The 19,352-nt window shown below is 40.4% G+C and overlaps 1 protein-coding gene across 2 annotated transcripts in view; it reads left to right on the top strand.

Annotated features, from left to right (window-relative positions):
- The first annotated feature begins 1,626 nt into the window (after positions 1–1,626).
- The window catches only part of LOC115126326 (fibrous sheath CABYR-binding protein-like), a 42,442-nt gene continuing 24,716 nt past the window's right edge, over positions 1,627–19,352 (top strand). Inside the window, exons 1-7 of one of the 2 annotated variants that reach the window (XM_065013966.1) lie at positions 1,627–1,906; positions 9,153–9,503; positions 12,806–12,838; positions 13,676–13,726; positions 13,881–13,967; positions 14,557–14,577; positions 14,703–14,720. In XM_065013966.1, the coding sequence (XP_064870038.1) occupies positions 1,846–1,906; positions 9,153–9,503; positions 12,806–12,838; positions 13,676–13,726; positions 13,881–13,967; positions 14,557–14,577; positions 14,703–14,720 (622 nt within the window). In that variant the 5' untranslated portion in view covers positions 1,627–1,845. Of the gene's footprint in view, positions 1,907–9,152; positions 9,504–12,805; positions 12,839–13,660; positions 13,727–13,880; positions 13,968–14,556; positions 14,578–14,702; positions 14,721–19,352 lie in introns of both variants that reach the window. The other variant, XM_065013960.1, reaches the window with a different exon arrangement.

Raw genomic sequence — 19,352 nt, 5'->3', positions numbered from 1 at the left:
TTGCCCTTGATAAAATGCAATTGTGTTCATTGTCCGTTGCTTATACCTGCCCATACCATAACCTCACCACCACCATGGGGCTCTCTGGTCACAACGTTGACAGCAGCAAACCGCTCGCCCACACAACGCGGTCTGCCATTTGCCCCATACAGTTGAAATCAGGATTAATCCACGAAGAGCACACATCTCCAGGGTGCCAGTGGTCGTCGAATGTGAACATTTGCCCACTGAATTCGGTTACGACGCCGAACTGCTGTCTGGTCAAGACCCTGGTGAGGACTGCAAGAACACAGGTGAGCTCCCCAGAAAGGTTTCTGACAGTTTGCGCATAAATGATTTGGTTGTGCAAACCCACAGTTTCATCAGCTGTCTGGGTGGCTGGTCACAGATGATCCTGCAGCTGAAGAATCCGGATGTGGAGGTCCCGGGCTGGCACATGGTCTGCGGTTGTGAGGCTGGTTGGATGTGCTGCCAAATTCTCAAAAACAGCGTTGGAGGCAGCTTATGGTAGAGAAATGAACATTCAGTTATCTGGCAACAGATCTTGTGGACATTCCTGCAGTCAGCATGCCAACTGCACGCTACATAAAAACTTGAGACATCTGTGGTATTGTGTTGTGTGCACATTTTACATGATTTAGATGCACTATTGTAAAGTGGCTGTTCCACTGGATGTCTTAAGGTGAACGCACCAATTTGTAAGTCGCTCTGGATAAGAGCGTCTGCTAAATGACTTAAATGTAAATTTTAGAGTGGCTTTTTATTGTCCCCTGCACAAGGTGCACCTGTGTAATGATAATGCTGTTTAATCAGCTTCTTGATATGCCACACCTGTCAGGTGGATGGATTATCTTGGAAAAGGAGAAATGCTCACTAACAGGGATGTAGACAAATTTGTGCACAACATTTGAGAGAAATAAGCATTTTGTGCATATGGAACATTTCGGTGATCTTTTATTTCAGCGAATGAAACATGAGACCAAAACTTTACATGTGTTTATATTTTTGTTCCATGTACATATGATTTTCTATTTTCTATACATAGAATATATAGAACATCCATATAAATAAAACGCAATGATCAGCATGGTGTCAGTTTGGGCTTCGTTAATGACCATATTATAAGAGCACGCACTAATTCAGCGTATTAATTTATCTCAGTACCATTATGAATTACTAGATGGCGACAATAGACCATCCATTTGCACTGGTCTCGCTCTCATATTGGTATCGTCACTACACAGGTAGGCTACGTAGAGTTGGGCCACTAAACTACAGGTTTGTCTGCGAGTATTTTTCCTGTGTCTATGATTCGGTGTCATATTGTCTGTACTTTTCTCAAAAGTCACTGTACAGTTACAGTTCGATAGTACTTTCTTCCACATGGGCCGAAATGTCATATCTCTACACACAAATAACATGACATCGTATAAAGATTTCAGTCCATACTATGGTTAGTGCAGGCTTATGAAAACAGATTTTCAATTAGTCAATCACCTTCCATTCCCATAGAAATGTACGCGACGCCTTCGCAGCCAGGCACGTGTTCGCAGCGCACGGTGTCTGATGGAACAATACAGTTTATGTCTAGGGTGTGGCTGGGAGAAAGACACGCCCGTTAAAGTTGGTTCCATGCAGTGAAAAAGAAGGTGTAAGAAGATTGCTGCAGCAGAGGAGGCAACATGAAACTATAATCACATCACACATAGCCATGAAACTATAATCAGATCACACACATACCCAGTCTACATTACCAGAAACATAATCATTACTACTTGTATTATTTTCACTATTCAACAGAGAAGTCTAAAACTCCAGCTTTGTAATTCAGCACACTGTGTTCCCATGATGTCATACCTGTGGATTCTACTGCTGGGCAGTTTGGTGATTGGAGCCAAGACACAGGGTAAGAACTTTTACATCCACTAATGTACTTTGGTAAGCACTTTTACAACTCATTTTATGGTGCTTTATGTTTCTGTTTCTACTTAGACAAGTTAGTCAAGTACTCACACCTTGTACACCCACTACTTCTATGACATACATCCTCAATCATTTTCTGTCTATCTCTACCTGAGGCTGATATGCAGAACAAAAATCATGTTGATTAACCTGCTCTGATGTATCATTATAAATCCACACTGTAGGCTGTGTGCCAGATAGCATCATTTTTTCAGCCTGATATGATGTTGGTGTGTAGATATGCTTTATATTGTATGTATATAAGGGAAAGGGGATACGTAGTCAGTTGTACAACTGAATGCATTCAACTGAAATGTGTCTTCCGCATTTAATCGACATCCACGTCCTCAGGAACTACCTTGCTCAGGGGCAGAACGACAGATTTTACCTTGTTAGCTCAGGGATTCAATCCAACAACCTTTTGGTTACTGGCCCAAAGCTTCATAGTCCTATAAGGTGTGGCCTACCGCATGTACAGTATAGTCGTACTGCATGTATCTATAATATGTGTACACTGGTAAACGTGTGTTTAATAAAGCATTTTGTGACAAATGCTGATGTAAAAAGGTATTTATAAAATTCATTTAATTGAGTGTCCTATAGGGTGTGTCCTACTGGACATGTAGTCATGTGGGTTGTGGACAATGTGATCGATCCCTTTACTGTCTCTGTCTGTGTCCATGTTCTGTTCCTTTCTTTCTTTCTTTCTTTCTTTCTTTCTTTCTTCCTTTCTTTCTTCCTTTCTTTCTTTATTCCTCTCTACTCCTGTAGGGTGATTCCATGCCAGCAGATCTGAATATATTTTTGGTATCTTAGATTGTTCTAGCAATTCTCACATGGAAACATTGGGAGGAAAGATATTTGAAATGCTTTTTACATTTGTATCACAAACCATTATTATTATTATTTTAATCATGATGAAAGTGGCCATTTTAGGCCCCTTTTAGACCTATACATACCTCCTGTAAGACCCTATGATCTGTGAACCGTACATGATACAGACAACATCTTGGTGCCATTCTACTACTTATAGTGTGCTCTAAAATATGGAGTGTCTTGATCCTGAAATACAATTTTTCACATTAATTTATTCAACATTAAACATATTAATATTAATATCTCAAAACGACCCTTTTTGATTTAGTTAATTTGAAGACATATTGTTTGGAACAATATACTCTACAAGTACATCACATTTCCAGTGGGCTCTCTGCTAATTCTGATACATGATACATGGTATGATACATTATATGAGCACCACCAACACAGTGAATGGGAAAATGGATTCAAAGGACACTCCCTCCCTGCCGCTGACTTGCTGAATGTGAAATCCTAAAGGAGTGCTGTGATTGGTTAATGACCTATAATCAGTGGCGCAAAGTATTTAAGTACAAATACTTTAAAGGTCTACTTAAGTAGTTTTTTGGGGTATCTGTACTTTACTATTTATATTTTTCACAACTTTATACTTTTACTTCACTACATTTCTAAAGAAAATACTGTGCTTTTTACTCTATGCACCCAAAATACTTGTTACATTTTGAATGCTTAGCAGGACAGAAAATGGCCCAATTTGCACACTTATCAAGGGAACATCCCTGGTCATCCCTACTGCCTCTGATCTGACGGACTCACTAAACACAAATGCTTTGTTTTTAAATGATGTCTGAATGTTTGAGTGTGACCCTGGCTATCCGTAAATAACAAAAAAAACTAGAAAATTGTGACGTCTGGTTTGTTTAATATAAGGAATTTTTAATTATTTTACTTTTGATACTTAAGTATATTTAAATCCAAATACTTTTAGACTTTTACTCAAGTTGTATTTTACTGGGTGACTTTCACTTTTACTTGAGTCATTTTCTATTATTAAGGTATCTTTACTTTAACTCAAGTATGAGAATGTATAACTTTTTCCACCACTGCCTATAATGTTAATTTCTCTGTATAAAATCGGTCATATCAATTAAAATAGCAGAGACCACTCTGGAAATGTGATGTTTTTGAAGAGTATATTGTTATAAGCAAAATCAAAATCATTAATACTCATATTTTTTATTTATGATTTATTTTTGTTAAATATAAGAATGTGAAAATGTATATTTCAGAATCTATACACTCCATATTTGAGAGATCACCATAAGGAGTATAATGACACCAAGATGTTGTCTGTACCATGTATAGTGCAAGGATCATAGGATCACAGGAGTCATGTATAGGTCTAAAAGGGCCTAAAATGGCCACTTCTATCATGGTTGTCTAGAAAATGGTTTGTGATACAAATGTAAAAAGCATGTCAAACATACTTCCTCCCAATTAAGTTTCTATGTGAGAATTGACAGAACAATCTGAGATACCAAACACGTGTCCATGTTCTGTCACCCTTCCTCTATTTCACACATTTTCTCTCTCTTCCCCCACTCTCTCTTTTCTCTCTCTGTCTGTCTCCCTCTACCCCTGTACCCATATATCCTGTACTATCTCTTACCAATAGGCCTGTGTGTTGTCCTTTGACCCATCTCTATTCCACAACTAGCAGGGCTACAGGCATCTGGCTTTAAGAATGATTGTGACCTGGTATTAATGTGATATAAGAGTTATTACAGTCTCATCTGGCCTAAGTCATGTTGGTTAATGTCGTGAAATAATAGTTTATGTTTTCCACAGAGTCTGAGTCCTGGCTGCCACACCTCCTTCCCCTCAGGAGACTCTGATCTGAAGCCAGTTCATTAATGAAAACTTCACATTATACTGTGATCTCATTGTGCCAACATATTGCTGGAACAGCTTTACTGTATATCACACATGAGATACTGTATATCACACATGAGATGAGTTCTGGTCTGTCACAGTGTCATGGTGCTCTAGGCTCTGTTTGGGTGTAGGTGGGTTTGTGTGTACATGATGAATGGGTTGTGTGCGTGTGTGTGTGTGTGTGTGTGTGTGTGTGTGTGTGTGTGTGTGTGTGTGTGTTTGTGCGTATGTATGTCAGTACTAAAGGGCTGGGCGCTGCCTCAGTAACCCAATCCAGCCCAGCTGCAGACTACACCCTACACTCAGAACCAGTCTCAGCCTCTCTCATTCCCCCAGGGTTATGTCTATGTGTGTGTGTGAGTGGGTGGGTGAGTGAGTGAGTGTGTAGGAGTGTGTGTGTATTATTGAGGGTGTGTATGGGTGTGTGTGTGTGAGAGATGATCCCCCACTGTATGTGTGTTTACACCTTTCAAATGCAAACACAGATTAAACAACACACACAAATGCACACACACACAGCTCAGAGCCAGACCAGATGACTTTGTGGCCTTGCCCGAAATCTGTCTTGCCTACTACTTACGAAAATGACATACAGCGTACTAATCGTCCTGCATACTATTTAGAACATACTGTTTAGTAAAAAACAAATTCAGTAAGAAAGGAATAACAGCACACTAGGCTCATCCTGCTGAGAATGTGACATCTAATGCACAGTTATGTTGTTTCCTGCCATTCGTTCATTTTGCTACATTCCGTCCCGTTCTTTGATTATCAGTTGTTGTCAAACACACATGGGTCTGAAAAGACGATTCTCTTCCTCAATAGTGTGCAGAGAATTCTACTAGATGAGAGGCTGAAATTATTGCATTTAAATCATATTCAATTTTTAAAAAATTACATCCTATATTCTATTTTCGCATTCCCAAAATGGCTAATATTTAGAGCGCAAGTACAGGTATTTGGAGATGGCCTTACACCCAGCTCAGAGCCAGACCAGGTCTACACGTAGAGACAGGAGCAGCAGTATATGTTCTAGATCAGTGGTTCCGTAGAATGTTCTAGATCAGTGGTTCTCTGCTGTGAGCCACCTGGATTCTACTGTGACCCTCCAGATACTCAAAACAACTGGTACATCTGAAATGGCAGCCTATTCCCCATAGTGACCTATACTTTTGTCCATTGGGTTCTGTGTGGCCAAAAGTAGTGCATTTATTCCACAGGGTCAGCTGAAACAGGGAAAACAACAACAGGGTCCCTCCACGTCACCACACAATAGAAATACCTGAGAACACAATGTTCTAACTAACTGGAACATATCACCTGTCAACCACCTCATACTGAGTACCTGCTGTTACCAGAGAGGGCAAGGTTACCCACGCATACAGGCATGCAGGCACACACACACACACACACACACACACACACACACACACACACACACACACACACACACACACACACACACACACACACACACACACACACACACACACACACACACACACACACACACACACACAAACACAAACACACACTTAACATGCGTCTCTCGGACTAGCTTCAATGCCATACAAACACTCCTTCCGTGGCCTCCAACTGCTCTTAAACGCTAGTAAAACCAAATGCATGCTTTTCAACCGATCGCTGCCTGCACCCGCTTGCCCGACTAGCATCACCACACTGGATGGTTCCGACCTTGAATATGTGGACACCTATAAGTACCTAGGTGTCTGGCTAGACTGCAAACTCTCCTTCCAGACCCATATCAAACATCTCCAATCGAAAATCAAATCAAGTCGGCTTTCTATTCCGCAACAAAGCCTCCTTCACTCACGCTGCCAAGCTTACCCTAGTAAAACTGACTATCCTACCGATCCTCGACTTCGGCGATGTCATCTACAAAATCGCTTCCAACACTCTTCTCAGCAAACTGGATGCAGTTTATCACAGTGCCATCCGTTTTGTCACTAAAGCACCTTATACTACCCACCACTGCGACTTGTATGCTCTAGTCGGCTGGCCCTCGCTACATATTCGTCGCCAGATCCACTGGCTCCAGGTCATCTACAAGGCCATGCTAGGCAAAGCTCCGCCTTATCTCAGCTCACTGGTCACGATGGCAACACCCATCCGTAGCACGCGCTCCAGCAGGTGTATCTCATTGATCATCCCTAAAGCCAACACCTCATTCGGCCGCCTTTCGTTCCAGTACTCTGCTGCCTGTGATTGGAACGAATTGCAAAAATCGCTGAAGTTGGAGACTTTTATCTCCCTCACCAACTTCAACCATCAGCTATCTGAGCAGCTAACCGATCGCTGCAGCTGTACATAATCTATTGGTAAATAGCCCACCCATCTTCACCTATCTCATCCCCACAGTTTTTATTTTTATTTATTTATATTTCTGCTCTTTTGCACACCAATATCTCTACCTGTACATGATCATCTGATCATTTATCACTCCAGTGTTAATTTGCAATATTGTAATTATTCGCCTACCTCCTCATGCCTTTTGCACACATTGTATATAGACTCCCCTTTTTTCTCTACTGTTATTGACTTGTTAATTGTTTACTCCATGTGTAACTCTGTGTTGTCTGTTCACACTGCTATGCTTTATCTTGGCCAGGTCGCAGTTGCAAATGAGAACCTGTTCTCAACTAGCCTACCTGGTTAAATAAAGGTGAAATAAAAAAATTAAAAATAAAACTCATTAACCATCACTCAAAGCGTAGTGTACTGTACAGTATAGATTCCCTGACATTATAGGTGTCCCAGTGTTTTAAAATGTTTCAGGTTTTTAGCATTATGCCCGGGCTGCGCTGCGTATGTGAAATGGTGCCCATGTTTTGTATTCTCTTTAGGTTCCTATGGGAATGATAAGAGTAATCATTCCTGTACAGTACATAACATAATATTACATTACATTACAGTATATGTTACAGTATGTTGCTGAATGTCAGAGTTGGAGCTGCCCATGTCGTGATTTTCTCTTTTCTGTAGTAAAACTTTCCTTGAGTTGCAGTTTGCCCAGTTTTTATTATAGCACTATGTGTAAGGGAGTTTTAGTGTGTGTTTGTGTGGGGTATACCTGCCTCATCTATCGTTCCAATTGATGAGGAGCAGCCCTCGCGCTGTAATGTTGCGGAACTCTCAAATATGAACATTATGTTCTCTCCCCTCCCTTCTGTTCCAAACTTCCTGTTAACACACACATGTAATACAGGGGAAGCTGTCTTTATTAAAGACACACGCGCACGCACACACACACACACACACACACACACACGCACACGCACACGCACACACACACACACACACGCACACACATAACATGCGTCTCTGGGACTAGGGGAAAGGCATTGGCACTGCGTCAGTCTCAGGATAGGGTCTCTCTCATGTACATTTTTTTTTCACCTTTATTTAACCAGGTAGGCAAGTTGAGAACAAGTTCTCATTTACAATTGCGACCTGGCCAAGATAAAGCAAAGCAGTTCGACAGATACAACGACACAGAGTTACACATGGAGTAAAACAAACATACAGTCAATAATACAGTATAAACAAGTCTATATACAATGTGAGCAAATGAGGTGAGAAGGGAGGTAAAGGCAAAAAAGGCCATGGTGGCAAAGTAAATACAATATAGCAAGTAAAACACTGGAATGGTAGTTTTGCAATGGAAAAATGTGCAAAGTAGAAATAAAAATAATGGGGTGCAAAGGAGCAAAATAAATAAATTAAATACAGTTGGGAAAGAGGTAGTTGTTTACATGAGTCATATAGCTTTAGAAAATGTCTAATATCACATGACAACAGCAACACGTATCATTTTTATGTGGTTCCCCCACACACACGTATGTACAGTATGTTTAAGGTACAGTAGTCTAAAGTCCCTGCCTTTCGTTTCCTGACGAAACTCTCACATACAGGACAGTACACACATAAGATGACAAGCCAGTCTGTCTGCCTTTGTCATTGTTGATGTTGGATTGTGTTTGACTATTGATTCTGTTCTCTAGAACAGGGAAGGGCAACTCCAGTCTCTGAGGGCTGCAGGGTGTTCAGGCTTTTGTTCCAACCCAGCTTGAACACCTTCAACTGATCAGCTATTCAGTGTAGACCAGTTGAATCAGGAGGTGGATCAGAAGCAGGGCTTGAACAAGTCTGCATACACTGTGTCCCTCCTGGACCAGCTGGCCATGCCTGGTTTAGAGAAGTAAGAGGGTTGACGTGAGAAGGTTGTCTGCTGTTTCGCTGTTACACTCTCTGGCACATTGCTGCACCTTACAGACAATAGGGGAATGTCACAGCCCCCTCTGACTGCAACACACACATGCTCATTAGAGTACACCTGTCATATTTATCTGTGATGTCATAAAATGTGATGAGGTACACTGCTGTTGGCTAAAGGAAAAGTCTGTTCCTCTCTCCAGAAGACCCTACTACTGAGCCAGAAGCGAAGGAACCAGAGGCAGAAGCAGCAGAGCCCGAGGCCCCTGCAGAAGAAGTAGCTGCCGAGGAGGCCCTGGTAGCTGAGGAGGCTCCGGCAGAAGAAGAAGCTCCGGCAGAAGAAGAGGAGGAGGCTACAGAGGAGGAGGAAGTTCCAGCCACAGAGGAAAAGGCTCCGACAGTCGAGGATGCTCTGGCAGAAGAAGACGCTCTTGCAGAAGAGGCTCCAGCCACAGAGGAAGAGGAGGCTCCGGCCACAGAGGAAGAGGACGCAGAAGTCATAGACGAACCAGCAGTAAAAGCAGAGGCAGCCCCTGAAGCTGAGGCTGAACCAGGTGAGCCAGACACACACACAAACACACACACACATGCACACACAGCAGGTCAAACACCCCATACACCTACAGTACATTCATGATCTTTGCATATAAGTGTATAGGACCAGTTTCAATTCATTGAGCTGTATAGCTTCGGGTTTGAGTTCTTGGATCCGTTTGTCCTTACTTGTTCGAAAACTGAATTGGAGGGGATGGAGTTACAGGTGAAGTGGGTGGGGAGGGTCAAGTACAATTTAGTTGGCCTTCTGAGGAATCTGATCGACACAGAGTCAACAGCCAGCCACAGTAAAATATTCTGACATTCTAGCCGATGAACTTCTCGTAGGACACTGTACAAGTTCTATTCTAGACAGACAGAAGACAGAATAATTTTAGAATGTGTGTTGGAAGGCCAGAGAAAGTGCTCTGAAAGCAGAGTCTTAAACTGTAAATCCAAACACTTTAACACTGTGATTCTGCCGGTGTGTAGACCTCAAGGCACTATTCTGTAACGCAGTGGTTCCCCAACTTTTTATAGTCCCATACCCCTTCAAACATTCAACCTACATCTGTGTACCCCCTCCAGCACCAGGGTCAGCACACTCTCAAATGTTGTTTTTTGCCATCATTGTAAGCCTGACACACACACACACGATACGATACATTTATTAAACATAAGAATGAGTGTGAGTTTTTGTCACAACCCGGCTTATGGGAAGTGACAAAGAGCTCTTATAGGACCAGGGCACAAATAGTAATATAATAATAATCAATAATTTTGCTCTTTATTTAGCCATTTGCTCTTTATTTAGAACCTTATGTGTTCATCAAAACGTGTGAATAACTCACCACAGGTTAATGGGAAGGGTGTGCTTGAAAGGAAGCACATAACTCTGCAATGTTGGGTTGTATTGGAGAGAGTCTCAGTTTAAATAATTTTCCACACGCAGTCTGTGCCTGTATTTACTTTTCAAGCTAGTGAGGGCCGAGAATCCACTCTCACATAGGTACGTGGTTGCAAAGGGCATCAGTGTCTTAACAGCGCTATTTGCCAAGGCAAGAAACTCTAAGCGCAGCCCAATCCAGAAATCTGGCAGTGGCTTCTGATTAAATTAAATTTTCATAGAACCACTTGTTGCAATTTCGATGAGGTTCTCTTGTTCAGATATCAGTAAGTGGACTGGAGGCAGGGCATGAAAGGGATAATGAATCCAGTTGTTTGTGTCTTCCGTTTCAGGATTGTACTTGCTTAATTGTGCACCTAGCTCACTCAGGTGGTTCGCTAGATCACATTTGACATTGTCCGTAAGCTTGAGTTCATTTGCACACAAAATATCATACGTTGATGGAAAGACCTGTGTGTTTTCCTTGTTAATGCAGACAGACAAGAGGTCCAACTTTTTAATCATAGCCTCAATTTTGTCTCGCACATTGACTATAGTTACGGAGAGTTCCTGTAATCCTAGAATCAGATCATTTAGGCGAGAAAAAACATCACCCAGATAGGCCAGTCGTGTAAGAAACTCGTCATCATGCAAGCGGTCAGACAAGTGAAAATTATGGTCAGTAAAGAAAACTTTAAGCTTGTGTCAATACTTTGCCCCTTGATAACTAGCGATAACTAGCGTATGTTGTAAAAGCCGTACATCGTCGCTGCCCAAATCATTGCATAATGTAGAAAATACACGAGAGTTCAGGGGCCTTGCTTGAACCATTTTCACTGTATTGTCCAAAATGTCTTTCAAGCTGTCAGGCATTCCCTTGGCAGCAAGAGCTTCTTGGTGGATGCTGCAGTGTACCCAAGCGGTGTCGAGAACAACTGCTTACATGCGCATTACCACACCACTATGTCTCCCTGTCATGGCTTTTGCGGCATCAGTACAGATATCAACACATCTTAAACACCAAAGTCCATTTGATGTCACAAAGCTGTCCAGTACTTTAAACATATCCTCTCCTGTTGTCCTGGTTTCCAGTGGTTTGCAAAAGAGGATGTCTTCCTTAATTGACCCCCCATAAACGTAACGGACAAATGCCAGCAGCTGTGCCAGGCCCGCCATGTCTGTTGACTCATCCAACTGTAACATAGAATTCACTGTCTTGTATGCGAAGCAGTAATTGTTTCAAAACATCTCCTGCCATGTCACTGATGCATTGTGAAACAGTGATGTTTGATGAAGGTGTTGTCTGTATAGTTTTTGTTGGCCTTTTCCCCCAGCATTGTCCCAGCCATATCCGTGGCAGCAGGAAGATATAAGTCCTTCACAGTAGCATGGGGCTCACCTGTCCTAGCCACTTGGTAGCTCACCATATAAGACGCTTCTAGCCCCTTGTTAATGGTATCTGTTGCATTTATACATGTCTTACTACTTTTATTTATTTATTTTTCTTTAAAAAAATCAGAATCACATTTTTATTTGGCGTACCCCCCGACGGCATTGCGTGTACCCCCGTACCCCAGTTTGGGAATACATGCACTGACGGATTAAATGTGTACCCCTAACAACATACACACCCACACACCCCTCCTTCTCTCTCCACCCTGGCCTCAGACTAGATGTAACATGGTAAAAGTAAATCTGTGAAGCTTAAATTAGTCTGATATGTTATGTTTGTTATGGTTACATAAGACAGAAGGTTACTTAAGCCAAAAAATCGAAAGGAGGGAGGTTGGTCAGGGAGGATGGGTGGGCGTTTAGCGTAAATGTCTTGCAACCCAAAGGTTGAGTGTTCGAATAACATCACAGACAACTTTAGCATTTTAGCTAATTTGCAACTATTTTAAAAATATTTTACTGCTTTGCCACTACTTAGCATGTTAGCTACCCTTCCCCTAACCCTAACCATAACCTTAACCCTAACCTTAACCCCAGTTCCTAACCTTAACCCCTAATCTTAACCAGACACCTAGCCACCTAGCTAACGTTAGCTACAACAAATTGTAATTTGTAACGTATCAGACGAAATGGATGATAATCTATAGCGGCTGTGTAGTAGTGAGTGATAGATGAAGGTAAAACACAACAACAACACATTAACACCCCTTATCCCTTAACCCTCACCTCTCACCTGACCATATTTACAGTTAGACATTGACATCTGGGCCCAAAAAAACACAAAACTTTTGAAATGGAAAAACTGAAATATAGCATTCTTTGACAAGTTCAGGTAGTACCTGCTCCTTTTTAAAGAGGTTTCCCCCATTTGCTCCAACTGAACAAACAACTCTGGCCTCTCAGACAGTCATAAATCAGCCTGAAGGTGCTGCTCATATTTCTTTGTGTTTATGTCTGTTTCTATGTGTCTGTTTTTTTTTGCAGATGAACTAGATCTGTCTGAAGCTGTTGAACCAGGTAAGAATGGACTGTCAGTACCAAACATTTCCGCTTTCCCCCCTACATTTACAAGACTGCAGTTTTCTGGTGAACCAGTAAAGTTAGTTTACTATAGAAGTAGAGACACAGTTTGACTGTGTTTCAGAAGCTCTGATGTCAGACTTTAGTGAGCTGGTTTTTATTCATTTCAGGTCTAGCTCACCTGCCACTGCTGCTCTTACAGCTAGGCCTACAACCCTGGAGTCACAGATACCACATGTCTATACAGTGTGCAATGCTACTTTAGTCCTGTAGTCCTTTATTCACCTCTCCTCCCGCTTCCCTGACAACACCTGTCTCACCTCCCCTCCCTCTTCCCTGACAACACCTGTCTCACCTCTCCTCCCTCTTCCCTGACAACACCTGTCTCACCTGCCCTCCCTCTTCCCTGACAACACCTGTCTCACCTCTCCTCCCTCTTCCCTGACAACACTTGTCTCACCTCCCCTCCCTCTTCCCTGACAACACCTGTCTCACCTCTCCTCCCTGTCTCTGATAACACCTGTCTCACCTCCCCTCCCTCTTCCCTGACAACACCTGTCTCACCTCTCCTCCCTCTTCCCTGACAACACCTGTCTCACCTCCCCTCCCTCTTCCCTGACAACACCTGTCTCACATCCCCTCCTTCTTCCCCGACAACACCTGTCTCCACTTCCCTCCCTCTTCCCTGACAACACCTGTCTCACCTCTCCTCCCTCTTCCCTGACAACATCTGTCTCACCTCTCCTCCCTTTCCCCTGACAACACCTGTCTCACCTCTCCTCCCTTTCCCCTGACAAAACCTGTCTCACCTCTCCTCAGTCCTTCCTTTTACAGAGGCGGAGCCTGAAACACCAGCAGAGAGCGAGCCCACGGAGGAGAAGACAGGTGAGAGTCTCAACGGCCTGTGTGACTAAGCACGTGTTTTTATGTGTGTGTGTGTGTTTCAGGGGGAAGGGCTAGTTTGGCTTTACACGCCACACTAAAGTTGACACCACATCGTTGATAAATGAAAAGTCATTGTTTTAATGAACTGAAACAGGGGGAGATTTGGATCTGGAGGACGCTGTAGCTGAGAATGAGGAAGACACACCCGCGGGAGGGAAGAGGCGCAGCGGGGGCTCAGTTGGTTAGTATCTTATACTGCTGCTGCTAGGGGCTACAACACATGTGGTATGGAACTGGGCAAGAACAGTTGGCTCCAGCACAGTATAGAACCAGACAAATGTCTGTTAACTGAAACTGACACTTGATATAATAATGGGAACATTTCTACATCATTACGCTTTGTCCGATTGATTACATTCTGATATACAGTTAGATATGGAGCCTCTATGGATGAGTCAGAAAACAGATTTGACAATATATTAACTGCTCAGGGCTCATTGTGGGCTATGACCAATAAAGTGACTAATATAGACTAATGAGTCACATGCAGGAGGTTTATCATGCTCCAACATGCATGGGAACCAGAGACAGAGAGGCCTTCAGGTGCTGCAGTTTACAGACATTTCCAGTCATGAATGACTCACATTCACTATAATCCATATGCAAATATACACTTGGTTAAGTACAGTACGTGTGTGTGTGAGTGTTTGCATGTAGATTTGTCCTTTCCAACCGGTTAGAGCAGAAACTCTATAGCAGTAAATACCTTCAGGGCATCAACTAGATTACCGACTGGATTTGAATAATGCCTCCCCCTTCTCTTTTTCCAGCCCATGCAGCAGAAGCAGAAGGTAAAGGCCTTGCTTCCCCTAATGATATATTATGTCAATAATCGGGGGGTGTACGTGTGTGTTTTATTTGTGTGTGTGTTATGTGAATAATTGTCTGTTTCTTTGATTTTATTTATTCTAATCAGGCACAGCTGAAACTCAAGGTGAGTCCTGCTCCCTCACTCTCTGTCTCTCTCTCCGATGTGTGTGTTCTGGATGTTTCCATACTGTGGAATAGTTTCTAGTTTCCATACTGTGGAATAGTTTCTAGTTTCCATACTGTGGAATAGTTTGGTTTCCATACTGTGGAATAGTTTCTAGTTTCCATACTGTGGAATAGTTTCTAGTTTCCAAACTGTGGAATACTTTCTAGTTTCCATACTGTGGAAAAGTTTCTAGTTTCCATACTGTGGAATAGTTTCTGGTTTCCATACTGTGGAATAGTTTGGTTTCCATACTGTATAATAGTTTCTAGTTTCCATACTGTAGAATAGTTTCTAGTTTCCATACTGTGGAATAGTTTCTAGTTTCCATATTGTAGAATAGGTCCTAGATTCCAAACTGTGGAATAGTTTCTAGTGTCCATACTGTGGAATAGTTTCTAGTTTCCATACTGTAGAGTACTTTCTCATTTGAATACTGTAGAATAGTTTCCAGTTTCTATACTGTGGAATAGTTTGGTTTCCATAATGTGGAATAATTTCTAGTTTCCATACTGTGGAATAGTTTCTAGTTTCCATACTGTGGAATAGTTTCTAGTTTCCATACTGTAGAATAGTTTCTAGTTTCCATACTGTATAATAGTTTCTAGTTTCCATACTGTAGACTAGTTCCTAGTTTCCATACTGTAGAATAGTTTCTAGTTTCCATACTGTAGACTAGTTTCTAGTTTCCATACTGTAGAATAGTTTCTAGTTTCCATACTGTAGAATAGTTTCTAGTTTCCATACTGTAGAATAGTTTCTAGTTTCCATACTGTAGAATAGTTTCTAGTTTCCATACTATGGAATAGTTTCTAGTTTCCATACTGTGGAATAGTTTCTAGTTTCCATACTGTGGAATAGTTTCTAGTTTCCATACTGTAGAGTAGTTTCTAGTTTCCATACTGTGGAATAGTTTCTAGTTTCCTTACTGTGGAATAGTTTCTAGTTTACATACTGTGGAATAGTTTCTAGTTTACATACTGTGGAATAGTTTCTAGTTTCCATACTGTGGAATAGTTTGGTTTCCATACTGTGGAATAGTTTGGTTTTCATACTGTGGAATAGTTTCTAGTTTCCATACAGTGGAATAGTTTCTAGTTTCCATACTGTAGACTAGTTTCTAGTTTCCATACTGTAGACTAGTGTCTAGTTTCCATACTGTAGAATAGTTTCTAGTTTCCATACTGTAGACTAGTTTCTAGTTTCCATACTGTAGAATAGTTTCTAGTTTCCATACTGTAGAATAGTTTCTAGTTTCCATACTGTAGAATAGTTTCTAGTTTCCATACTGTAGAATAGTTTCTAGTTTCCATACTGTGGAATAGTTTCTAGTTTCCATACTGTGGAATAGTTTCTAGTTTCCATACTGTGGAATAGTTTCTAGTTTCCATACTGTAGAGTAGTTTCTAGTTTCCATACTGTGGAATAGTTTCTAGTTTCCTTACTGTGGAATAGTTTCTAGTTTACATACTGTGGAATAGTTTCTAGTTTACATACTGTGGAATAGTTTCTAGTTTCCATACTGTGGAATAGTTTGGTTTCCATACTGTGGAATAGTTTGGTTTTCATACTGTGGAATAGTTTCTAGTTTCCATACAGTGGAATAGATTCTAGTTTCCATACTGTAGAATAGTTTGGTTTCCATACTGTGGAATAGTTTCTAGTTTCCATACTGTGGAATAGTTTCTAGTTTCCATACTGTGGAATAGTTTCTAGTTTCCATACTGTGGAATAGTTTCTAGTTTCCATACTGTGGAATAGTTTCTAGTTTCCATACAGTGGAATAGATTCTAGTTTCCATACTGTAGACTAGTTCCTAGTTTCCATACTGTAGACTAGTTTCTAGTTTCCATACTGTAGAATAGTTTCTAGTTTCCATACTGTAGACTAGTTTCTAGTTTCCATACTGTAGAATAGTTTCTAGTTTCCATACTGTAGAATAGTTTCTAGTTTCCATACTGTAGAATAGTTTCTAGTGTCCATACTGTGGAATAGTTTCTAGTTTCCATACTGTGGAATAGTTTCTAGTTTCCATACTGTGGAATAGTTTCTAGTTTCCATACTGTAGAGTAGTTTCTAGTTTCCATACTGTGGAATAGTTTCTAGTTTCCTTACTGTGGAATAGTTTCTAGTTTACATACTGTTGAATAGTTTCTAGTTTACATACTGTGGAATAGTTTCTAGTTTCCATACTGTGGAATAGTTTGGTTTCCATACTGTGGAATAGTTTGGTTTTCATACTGTGGAATAGTTTCTAGTTTCCATACAGTGGAATAGATTCTAGTTTCCATACTGTAGAATAGTTTGGTTTCCATACTGTGGAATAGTTTCTAGTTTCCATACTGTAGAATAGTTTCTAGTTTCCATACTGTAGACTAGTTTCTAGTTTCCATACTGTAGAATAGTTTCTAGTTTCCATACTGTAGAATAGTTTCTAGTTTCCATACTGTAGAATAGTTTCTAGTTTCCATACTGTAGAATAGTTTCTAGTTTCCATACTGTGGAATAGTTTCTAGTTTCCATACTGTGGAATAGTTTCTAGTTTACATACTGTGGAATAGTTTCTAGTTTACATACTGTGGAATAGTTTCTAGTTTCCATACTGTGGAATAGTTTGGTTTCCATACTGTGGAATAGTTTGGTTTTCATACTGTGGAATAGTTTCTAGTTTCCATACTGTGGAATAGTTTTAGTTTCCATACTGTGGAATAGTTTCTAGTTTCCATACTGTGGAATAGTTTCTAGTTTCCATACTGTAGAGTAGTTTCTAGTTTCCATACTGTGGAATAGTTTCTAGTTTCCTTACTGTGGAATAGTTTCTAGTTTACATACTGTGGAATAGTTTCTAGTTTCCTTACTGTGGAATAGTTTCTAGTTTACATACTGTGGAATAGTTTCTAGTTTACATACTGTGGAATAGTTTCTAGTTTCCATACTGTGGAATAGTTTGGTTTCCATACTGTGGAATAGTTTCTAGTTTCCATACAGTGGAATAGATTCTAGTTTCCATACTGTAGAATAGTTTGGTTTCCATACTGTGGAATAGTTTCTAGTTTCCATACTGTGGAATAGTTTCTAGTTTCCATACTGTGGAATAGTTTCTAGTTTCCATACTGTGGAATAGTTTCTAGTTTCCATACTGTGGAATAGTTTCTAGTTTCCATACAGTGGAATAGATTCTAGTTTCCATACTGTAGACTAGTTCCTAGTTTCCATACTGTAGACTAGTTTCTAGTTTCCATACTGTAGAATAGTTTCTAGTTTCCATACTGTAGACTAGTTTCTAGTTTCCATACTGTAGAATAGTTTCTAGTTTCCATACTGTAGAATAGTTTCTAGTTTCCATACTGTAGAATAGTTTCTAGTTTCCATACTGTGGAATAGTTTCTAGTTTCCATACTGTGGAATAGTTTCTAGTTTCCATACTGTGGAATAGTTTCTAGTTTCCATACTGTAGAGTAGTTTCTAGTTTCCATACTGTGGAATAGTTTCTAGTTTCCTTACTGTGGAATAGTTTCTAGTTTACATACTGTTGAATAGTTTCTAGTTTACATACTGTGGAATAGTTTCTAGTTTCCATACTGTGGAATAGTTTTGGTTTCCATACTGTGGAATAGTTTGGTTTCATACTGTGGAATAGTTTCTAGTTTCCATACAGTGGAATAGATTCTAGTTTCCATACTGTAGAATAGTTTGGTTTCCATACTGTGGAATAGTTTCTAGTTTCCATACTGTGGAATAGTTTCTAGTTTCCATACTGTGGAATAGTTTCTAGTTTCCATACTGTGGAATAGTTTCTAGTTTCCATACTGTGGAATAGTTTCTAGTTTCCATACAGTGGAATAGATTCTAGTTTCCATACTGTAGACTAGTTCCTAGTTTCCATACTGTAGACTAGTTTCTAGTTTCCATACTGTAGAATAGTTTCTAGTTTCCATACTGTAGAATAGTTTCTAGTTTCCATACTGTAGAATAGTTTCTAGTTTCCATACTGTAGAATAGTTTCTAGTTTCCATACTGTAGAATAGTTTCTTGTTTCCATACTGTGGAATAGTTTCTAGTTTCCATACTGTGGAATAGTTTCTAGTTTCCATACTGTGGAATAGTTTCTAGTTTCCATACTGTAGAGTAGTTTCTAGTTTCCATACTGTGGAATAGTTTCTAGTTTCCTTACTGTGGAATAGTTTCTAGTTTACATACTGTGGAATAGTTTCTAGTTTACATACTGTGGAATAGTTTCTAGTTTCCATACTGTGGAATAGTTTGGTTTCCATACTGTGGAATAGTTTGGTTTTCATACTGTGGAATAGTTTCTAGTTTCCATACAGTGGAATAGTTTCTAGTTTCCATACTGTAGACTAGTTTCTAGTTTCCATACTGTAGACTAGTTTCTAGTTTCCATACTGTAGAATAGTTTCTAGTTTCCATACTGTAGACTAGTTTCTAGTTTCCATACTGTAGAATAGTTTCTAGTTTCCATACTGTAGAATAGTTTCTAGTTTCCATACTGTGGAATAGTTTCTGGTTTCCATACTGTGGAATAGTTTGGTTTCCATACTGTATAATAGTTTCTAGTTTCCATACTGTAGAATA

Source organism: Oncorhynchus nerka, linkage group LG3 (genome assembly GCF_034236695.1).
Source record: "Oncorhynchus nerka isolate Pitt River linkage group LG3, Oner_Uvic_2.0, whole genome shotgun sequence".
Classification (NCBI taxonomy): Eukaryota; Metazoa; Chordata; class Actinopteri; order Salmoniformes; family Salmonidae; genus Oncorhynchus; species Oncorhynchus nerka.
Note: the sequence above shows the minus strand (reverse complement) of the source record. Positions and strands in the feature narration are given on the sequence as shown.